The 9997-nt window shown below is 35.4% G+C and overlaps 1 protein-coding gene across 1 annotated transcript; it reads left to right on the top strand.

The window, feature by feature from the left end:
- Positions 1 to 1493: 1493 nt before the first annotated feature.
- On the top strand, positions 1494 to 6149 carry LOC112513682 (probable serine/threonine-protein kinase nek3). The gene is made up of 5 exons (XM_025120019.1): positions 1494 to 1749; positions 2108 to 2213; positions 3214 to 3337; positions 4117 to 5016; positions 5799 to 6149. The coding sequence occupies exons 1-5, from the start codon at positions 1539 to 1541 to the stop codon at positions 6147 to 6149; spliced, it is 1692 nt and encodes a 563-aa protein (XP_024975787.1). The 5' UTR covers positions 1494 to 1538.
- Positions 6150 to 9997: the final 3848 nt, after the last annotated feature.

Consider the following 9997-nt stretch of genomic DNA (forward strand, 5'->3'; position numbering starts at 1 on the left):
ATAATAATTAAATATTCTGTTAAAATTTAATGATTATACTAATTATATTTTAGATTTTTTATATTTAAAATGAGATGTTTATCCTGTATTTGATTGTGTTTATCTGCAGTTAGTTACACGAATTCAGATATGATATATATGAAATCGGATAGAGATGAAATCGTTTAGGGATGAATTTGGTTTAAAAGTTTTTAAGAGTTTTAAGAATTTTAAGAGTTTTAGCCAAATGCTTTATAAGATAGTATAGATAAAACTAACCAGTTTCTATTATTTTTATTCCCATTAATTACTATTTAATACCTCTCACCAAACATCTAGTAACTCTTAATATTGATATATGTAAAGAGAAATTAATAGATAGAATTGCATTTAACCTACCTTTTATTACTTGGATTAACTCCAATTGTGCATCCCCTAGTCATGTCTCTCTTGTTCATTCATTTGCCTCATCATTGATGTTGGAAAAATTCTTAAAATTTAAATTGAACAAAATGTTCTGATGATAATTAGATCAGTCAGTTCCAATTAGATTGATTGACTTTCTGTACCCCTTAATTATTATATTCCCCAACTTTTTTGTTTATTCTTATTTAAACCTATATATATTAGAGATTTTAATTAAAATAGCCATTTTTACCGATTGTTTCACCTCTTAGCCAATTTTTTACAAGGTTTACCAAAATGGCTTTAGGTCCGCAATTTTTTTTTTGGAACCTGGGTACAAAATGTAAATTCTTTGCAGACTGAAGTGAGAAATACAATTTTTTTTGCGGACCTGAATAAAAATTGTAACTTTGTTACGAACATAAAAGAAAGTATAATTTTTTTAATGTCTTTGATCTGCATCCATAATTATAAACGTGAGTTTTACGAACCTATAACTATTTTAATAAACTTAAAAAAAATGACTCAAAAGTAAAACAAATGGGCCGTCAGATAAATTTCTTTATCCAATGAACATGAGAAGTGCCAATAATCTTATCGAGTAAGAGCGATAAAAAGGATAGAAAGTCTTACCCGGTAAGTAAGGATGACGACTATTACTCAGGTAAACACTTACCCAGTGACTTGTTGTATTCGATATGTTTTGATGTACTAAAATCTTACGTATCAAAATAAATTATAATGTTGAATCATATCGATAATTACTTATTAGGTAAGCATTTAAGTAAACGATCCCAACCTTAAATTTTTTTTTTTGGATACTTTAATAAATTTTCGTGTATATTATTGCAACTTCTGCGAGATTTTTTTCCCACGGAGAAACGCACAAAGCCGAGGTGGATTTATGGATGAGTTACGATGGGTCACATGCCTATTGCCTGCACCTAAAAGAAAAAGAAAAAGAAAAAGAAAAAGCAAAAACAAAAACAAAAACAAAAACAAAAACAAAAAGGAAAAAGAAAATAAATTGCTCGTAAATTACACTGCTCCTTCTCTCTCTCTCTCTCTCTCTCTCTGCTTGAAGCTTATTGGAAGCAAGCAAGCATACAGCTTTATCATCTCATGAACGATGAAACCTTAGTCTATTATGCTCAATGATCATGAATCGGAGTTCTTCTAAAAACTCGCTAATCGGCAACGGAGGTCGGAATCTCCATTCCAATGGTATTCATCACAATGCTCCCATCACACACCGCCGATCCATGAGTTACACCAACAACACCGACGATTTCAACAACAACAACGTCGATCTCTTCTCCCGCAATCGGCATAGTCTCTCTGCCGCCTCCTCTGATGAATCCGACTGTACGATTCCATGTTTCTCTAATTTTGAAATAATGAAATTTGTTAATGACTTTAAGTAGTCATTAGATGTTCTCCACTACTGAGACAAACGTCGTTCGATTTTTTTGTCGGCATGCTGTAAGCAGAATATGATTTTGTGGATGAGAAAACGATGGCTTTTCTGGCGTCGTCTGATTTATTTTGGGGAATATGATGTCGTTCCGACTAGTGGTTTTCGGGACTAAATTCGTATTCCGTAAAATTCAACTTTTTTTATAGTTAAAAACGCTTCTACTTGGATTTTTTTAATGTTTATTACTGTTTTTGATGCATATATGCTTATTCATTTTCTTCTTCTGGTTATTCTACGTCAATTCAGTGCAGGTGAGATTGGGAAGGCTTTCCTTTGGATCAACAAAACCAGCAAAAAGCGTATTGGATGATCTACTTTCATCTAATGAAGGGGGAAAGCATGATTATGACTGGTATGTCCTCTTGAAAGTTGCAATGCCAAAGTAATTGGATATGAGAATCTCTGCTTTTAATTCATCAGATCTAGCTTCATTTTTAGCAAAACATGTATTTGATAGCGGTTATGTGACCTTAGATTTTGATAGGCGACTACTTTACCTATCCAAAACCATCTAAAATGTGTCAGTCCTTTGTCTGTTGTAGAATGAAATGGCACATGGTGATAACAGGGCTTTTTACACTTAAATTTTTGCTTATTTTATTGGTAGTTTTTCAAGGAATTATTCATAGAGTGCAGCATATTGTTCTTGTCTTTCCTGTGTAAAACTTTGTGTAGTGCTAGTTTTTAAGTCGGTTTTGGATCTTGGTCAAGGGGATAAAAAACTAAAAGAAATCCCATTATCAAGTATTTATCAGAAGCCTTTTAGTTGTTTATTTATTTCGACAGCTCTCACTAGTTGCAGTTGAATCTGATTTGAAGGCTCAACATGTATATTTCTGGAATTAGCTGGAAGCAGTAAACATGTACCTTCCTTTGCACATTAAGTAACATTTATATGAAATCATATACAATACCCTGGAGACAATATTGAGATTCCGGCTACAGACTGGCATGATGATGTCTGTTTTTATGCTTCAAGTGAAAATAGAATTCTTAGTAGTTAGGCAAAGACCTAGTTGACTTGTACCAAATCGCCCTTTAAGTTGCATTGACATTCATCTAAAAAGATTTCAATTGATATTCCATTGCTGATTCTGCCTGTTTATTCTACTTTGGGGCGCTAATTTCTATTCTGAAGGGTAAAGCAAGAATTCACCTTCCATTTTATGAAGTTCAAGGTTTACTAAATAGGAGTATATAAATATTAAGGTGTTTAGGGGATGTTGAAAGATTAATGAATAAGGGTTGCACTTGCTGACTTGATGAACCCAGTTTTCATTTCTTCTTGTCTTAATAACCAAAACTACCAGTTTGAACTGCCAACAATAAGTTTTTACCTTTTCTGGTAACAGGCTCCTGACTCCTCCAGGAACTCCTCTACTTCTGTCTTCGGATGGAAAAGAGTCTCAACCAACATCAGTCGCCCCAAGAAGAAATTCTTCAGTTAGATCAGGCTCTACAATTAAGACTTCAAGGGTGCGCTTTTTTTTATTCTTCCTGTTTTCTAACATAGTCTGCAAGCTTTCTTCCAAATGCGGATACTGGTGCCGTTGTTTCCTGATCGAACATAATTATCATTTGATATGTGCTGCACAGCGAAAAAATTAACTTTAGAGTATTGGTTTTCTTTTACGTTCATGAAGTGTATCCTTGTATGATTGTACCTTGAAATTGCTATCCTTGCAGCAAAGGGTCACTGTGCCCATTATCTTCAAATTGCTATTCGATTCAGTGAACCAGCACCCCTTAGGTCATGATGCCTGTAGCCACTAGAATTGAAGGAAAAAGGACACGCTAGTCTGATTGATATGTTATGTGTAAGAGATCAGATATGTAGGGATACAAAGTGTTTCTTGTGTCGAGAAAGACCACAAGTTGGAATTTCCTTAAAATCACATGGTATATATAGCAAACATTGTTGAATAGAGTGATAAGAATCAAGTAGACTTGAATGCCATGAGGGTTTTAACTGTCCAATGCACACGAGAAACTGTTGCTTATGGTATTAAGCTTACTTTTCTCGGGTTTCCTTCCATCTTACCAATAACATCTCATTGAAGAAGAAGCTTGATGATATTTAGCATTATGTTTGTTTAATTACGTTCATGATTCTCCATGATGTTGTCACTTCACTTGATTTATACGATGCTGAAATTTATTGCGTGTTTTCTTCTCTCGTTTAATCATTTTTTTGGGTTCTGGATGAAATTTCATGCAACGAAATTGATTTTTGATAGGATTTTTCTCAATTGCAGCTTTCTGTTTCACAATCTGAGAGTAATCATCCATCAAGACCAGCAAGAAGCAGTTCAGCGACTCGCCCGTCCATATCTACCACCCAATACACAAACTACTCCAACAGAAACTCCAATATTCTAAATACCAGCTCTTCTTCCATCTCTTCTTACATTAGACCGTCCACCCCAACTAATCGTTCTTCATCAGCAGCTAGACCCTCCAATGCATCTTCCCGTCCAACAACTTCACGAGCCACAACACCTTCTAGAACCCGTCCATCCTCCACTACAACTTCCATTGACAGAACCATCAGACCATCCCAAAACTCAAGACCATCAACTCCTACTCCCCGGCCGCAAATAACTGCCAACTTGACTTCCCCTACGATTCGACCATCTTCTAGACCATCAACTCCCACTCGCAGGAGTCCAACACCTTCTCTTGTTCCATCTTCGCCATCTGGTGGACGTGCTTTACCTTCAAATGGTCGCATATCCAGGCCAAGCTCTCCTGTCTCACGCATTCGCCCCCCACCACAACCCATCATTCTCCCTGATTTTCCACACGAAACGCCACCAAATCTCAGAACAACTTTGCCCGAAAGGCCTCTCTCTGCCGGTAGGTCCAGGCCAGGTGCAGCCATGACTGTGAAGGGACATGTAGAGAATACAAATTCTGGAAGTATAACAAGGAGACAGTCATCGCCTATAGTCAATAGGGGAAGACTTGCAGAACCGCCTGGAAGAGGGCGGCCCCATACTAATGGGAATGTGGTCGAGACGTTAGAGGCTCGAAAAACTTCACATTTGCCCGAGTCATTGACAAGAAAACCTATAAAGATGTCAAATTCTGAGAATGGTACGGGCTTTGGGAGGAGTATCTCAAAGAAATCACTTGACATGGCCGTTAAACATATGGTACTGATACCTTTCTCTTCTTCTTATCTTTAATTCTCCTTTTAAGATAGATGTCCACGATAAAAAATGCACACAGTTTTAAGAATATATGATCACTGTACTTTTTAATTAACTATATAACAATATACTCTCAATAAGAAGGGAGTAAAAAATTTATTCTCATAATTAAGGATAGAATTGAAAAGTAGACACTTATTTTATGACAAACTAAAATAGAAATATGGATATTTATTTTAGGGCGGTGCTATATAGGCTACTATGTCCATTATTTTCATGATTCCTAAACCTATCCGTTTCTTAAGATCGCATATCTGATCACCCTCAAGACCCACCTCTGAGTTGATTTGGTTTGGTTTGGTTTGATCGGATACATATCTCAAAAACATTCGGACAAACCAAACAGGCCCTTGTTATTTTTTAGGGCACCTTTGGTCTAGCTAGTTACTGGGTCCATGCAGAACAGCAACTTTTTGACCAACAAACTAGTATTTATAATTTAAACGAAAAATTATGAAAATATCAATCTTATCATTAATTTGTCATTCCAATTTTGAAGCTACATTTTATGACCAAACAAACCTATTCTAATTTGTTTTGACGAATTTCATTTTATTTCGTGCATACCAAATGCATGGTAAAAACTAATTCAATTACATTCATATTCCAATTCGTTTGACATATTTCATTCTTTCTGAAAAACAGATGTGAAGCTTTATCCACTATGACTCGACTCTTTTATAAGTGGTAGTTGTTCAATCTCAAAGAAGCTCTATCTTGTGCAGGATATAAGAAGCGGAGGCATACGTCCACTTTCCGGCTCAACACTCTTTCCTCAAAGCATTCGAAGCGGCAACCCCAGAATGCAACCTGGTCGTGCTTCAGGTGGATCCGTAAATGGAAATTATTTGGAAAACAAAGCCATACCTGTCGTATCCGTACAACATAATAGAACATCATATTCTGGTAAAGTAGCAGAAGTTGACGTGTACGAGAGCTCGAGATACGATGCGATGTTACTGAAAGAAGACTTGAAGAACACAAGTTGGCTGCACAGTACAGATGAAAACAAGGACCAAGGTCCGTTCTTTGATAATGGATTTGAGCCACTCCCTGAACCTTTTGGCCCATTGTGACATAATCTTCATACACATGAAAAATTCACTTGTGATCTGTCATTTTGATATATATATATATATATATATATATATATATTGCATCTAGAAAAGGGTTGTGTAACTTTATCTTGTAAAGTATTTATACGATATTTATATCTTTTGTGTAATATGCAAAAATAATAGTTCGGTATATGTTTATCGCTTATTTGAACTTTTAAATGTTTGTATGGTATATTTATTACAAAAATACAGGGCGTTACAAAGGAGAATGGATAAGCCAAGGACATGTGATGCCCAACTCGATTCTCCTGTTTTCTTGTTTCAAGTTTTTATTATCTATTTCCTTTTTTTGGAGAAACTTTATATTTTTGTAGCACACTTCTCTCAAGTCGGGATTTTCACATAAATAATTGATCTACTCTTTTAGGGTAGAGGTTAGATTTGTGTGCATCTCATCCCCCTCCCCCTCTAACCCACCTCTAGGTCATATATCAGGCTCGTTTGGTTTGGGTTGGTTTTTTATTTGTAATGAAAATACATATGTTCTAAGTAATAGGTTCTTTGTCGGCCCTTTATATGAACATTGGCGGATGTACGACTTAAGGTGACTGAGGGCACATGTTGCACATTGAGGGCAAGGTTGTCAGGGATCTGTTAGAGTCAAAATAATTGGAGGCAAAGATGGATGTACCACTTCTTGGTAGGGGTCATAGGCCCCAACAAAAAAGTTCAAAAAAGCTAAAAGATTTAATGACATTTCCTATCCTCCACAAGAAGATGTCCAGGCCCCAATCTAATCATATATTTTTTTATCGGTCCATTTGCAAATTGCACATGCAGTTGATAATGTTCTTAGCCTCTCATCTTTGACTCCAAACGAACGACCACTCACTACTGGACACTGGCTCACTCACTCCGCCACAGATCGATCACTGTCTCTATTCTCTCAGCGTCTGAAATCGTTTTGAAATCAATTTTGTCTTTGGTATCTAGTTCTTTTTCTACATCTTGGTTCTTGATTCTAGGTAAAACACTAAAAACACTTCTTGCTTTTTTAATTTCTAATTATGATTTATAAACTAGAGAAATTGGTTTTGATCCATTTTTGATTTAGTTTTCTATTTGTTAATAGGGTTTTGATTTAAAAACTAGTTATAATTTTGTGGCTAGCTATGCGAAAAATAGAGGGATAGTTCTATAACTTTTGCAAATAGGTGACAAACATGTGCATATGTCCCATTAAGGAGTCTAACAAATAGAAGACAAATAATCAGTTAAATAGTTCATATGTGAATCAGTTAATTAGTTCATATATGAATCACACTGGTTCATATGCGAATCACACATATTCATATTGAATTAGTTAAATAGTTCATATATGAACCACACGAGTTCACATATACACTTGTTTGCCGACTATTTGTAAAATATACGAAACTACCTCTTTATCTTCTGCATACCATGCGACCGAATTATCTGGTGCTTCATAGTCAAAGTCGCAAATCTTGAATACTTCTTTAGATGAAAGACTATGATCATTTCTCTACTTCTCACACATTTAGCACTTTTCAAATGAATCTCTCTCTCTCTCTCTCTCTCTCTATATATATATATATATGTGAGCGTAATCAAATGAAAACTATTTAGTTTGTGGTAACCTTGAGATCCAACATGGATCAATCATTCAGGATAATTAATATGGTTTCTTAAAATAAATATAAGGGTAAATTAGTAAACTTCAAGTTACTTTAATTAGTGTAGAGTTCCAATTTTGTATTTAAGTCCTCTCTCTCTCTCTCTTTCTCTCTCTCTCTCTCTCTCTCTCTCTATATATATATATATCATTCTCAAATCCCCAAATTACTTTATCTCTCTATCTTCCCACCAGATCTGATTCAAATCCAATCGGAAAACCACCCTCATCATCGCCAAATCTTACTAGTTGAATTGAAATTAATGGTATCATAGTGGTATCACAAATCATCTTATATGTGTTTGAGTATCAAATTGAGGGTCTTTTGTGTGGTCGATCGGAGATGTAACACAGTGGTATCACAATGCATCTTATATGTGCTTGAGTATCACACTGAGGGTCGTTTGTATGTCTTTTGTTTAACATAGTCAAAATTTTTAGGTATCACCGGAGGACGGAGGACGGGGGATGGAGAAAGAAGAGAGTTTTAAAATACCTAAAATGTCATTGCATTAAAATTTTAATTCAAAATTACTAAAATTGTAAATTTTCTAATTTATCTATTGATTTGTGGTTGAAATTGGATCTCATGGTTACCACAAACTAATCAGTTCTTTCTTGAATGGAGATATATATATATATATATATATATATACACTAGTGTATTATTTAAACCTCTCTTTTCTAGTATATTTATAAATACGAAGTTCAGTTTGCTTCAGGCATGGAGACTCTATAACAAAGACAAATCGATTGAACTCATGAGTTCATCTTTATGCAACTATGTGAATAGTTGGTCCGCAAGGTCCTTGAGTTTTTGACAATGCTCAGCCAATATGCAATACATGTTGGGTTATTGTGTGTGCAACATATAGGCCAACGATGTTGTCAGTGGTTTTGATGCTCGTTAGCGAGGGTGTGTTGCCTCCACCTAAACAACCAGCTTTTTTCACCGAAGAAAGTTACCATGAACATGTTAATGTTTCATCATTGGATGAATACATGATAACATTATTGTATGCTAGATAGAAAGCATGTTTTTATGTGAGATGTATAAATACCTGTGCACTGTTCCATGTGTTCTCCTTCTTTAGTTGTGGTAGTTTTCCATTTCAAGATCCTGATCACGGGTTAGATGGCTCCGGCCCTACAAATAAATCCAAGTTGAGACGTGGAATCGTGTGAGAATAGTAGTTATGATGAGAATGGTAATATTAGGCTTTGGATGAGTTGACTTTTCAACCATTTAAACTATTTACAACTTATGACTGATCGATGGTGTTCACTTTTCAAAGATTGATGAGACTGAACATATCATTGCTCTGTTGATTAAAGAAATTACAAATGTACAAGACAGACGAAATACATGATAGCTCTGAACATCTTGGTGGACTTGTTTCTTTGGGTAAAAGTTACAGTTTAATAAATCCAAACCAAACCCATTATCTCAAAACCCACACATTGCTTTCCTGAGAAATGAATACTTGAAATACAGGAGAGGTTGTTGATGATTTCAATGCCATCAACCATATTGGTGTAATTGTGATTTACTTGAAATCGATTAAAGTGATTAGTCAAACATACGTGAGTTAGGAGGTATGGAGTGTACACTCACAAATGTTGTCTCATCACCTTAGATCGCCATAAGACAGGGGTCTAGGGCAGCGCTTCAAGATTTTTGGAATTTATGAGGAGTCGAACTTGTTTGAGAATTTCACTAAGTTTATGTCCAGTGATTAGAATTCTGAAGTTACCTTGAAAATTGGCCAAGTCTAAAGTCTGTATTATGCAATTAGACCGGAACTCTTGTCCATAAAGTCAGATTTGTAGACTTCACGTCGAGACTTGTGGTTTGTGAAATTGACYAAGTCTGAAACTCTGGATTCTAGGGTCAGACTTGGTGTCTTTGCAATCAGACTTTTAGACCCAATAGAGTCAGAGTTCAGGTACATGGAGAACTCTGATTTGGTTGGAAATGCTYTWCAATCTTATCCATTAATGGTTATAACCATTTAACTGCCCRTAACCATCAATCTCTCACRTATCCCTATTTCTAACATAGGCAAAGGTTCATCAATTAAGTGTATTTCCAAAATACCATCAGAAATCATCACACTATTTCATAGCCCCTGTAATTCCAAGAATCTATACATGTGAGTATGGTATAACAAAA

This window comes from Cynara cardunculus (genome assembly GCF_001531365.2).
Source record: "Cynara cardunculus var. scolymus isolate 2C chromosome LG 5, CcrdV1, whole genome shotgun sequence".
Classification (NCBI taxonomy): Eukaryota; Viridiplantae; Streptophyta; class Magnoliopsida; order Asterales; family Asteraceae; genus Cynara; species Cynara cardunculus.

Coding starts and splice junctions, on each gene's coding strand:
- LOC112513682 (XM_025120019.1), top strand. CDS start 1,539: ATGATCATGAATCGGAGTTCTTCTAAAAACTCGCTAATCGGCAACGGA. Junction 3,338..4,116: donor CTACAATTAAGACTTCAAGG/GTGCGCTTTTTT, acceptor TCTCAATTGCAG/CTTTCTGTTTCACAATCTGA. Junction 5,017..5,798: donor ACATGGCCGTTAAACATATG/GTACTGATACCT, acceptor TATCTTGTGCAG/GATATAAGAAGCGGAGGCAT.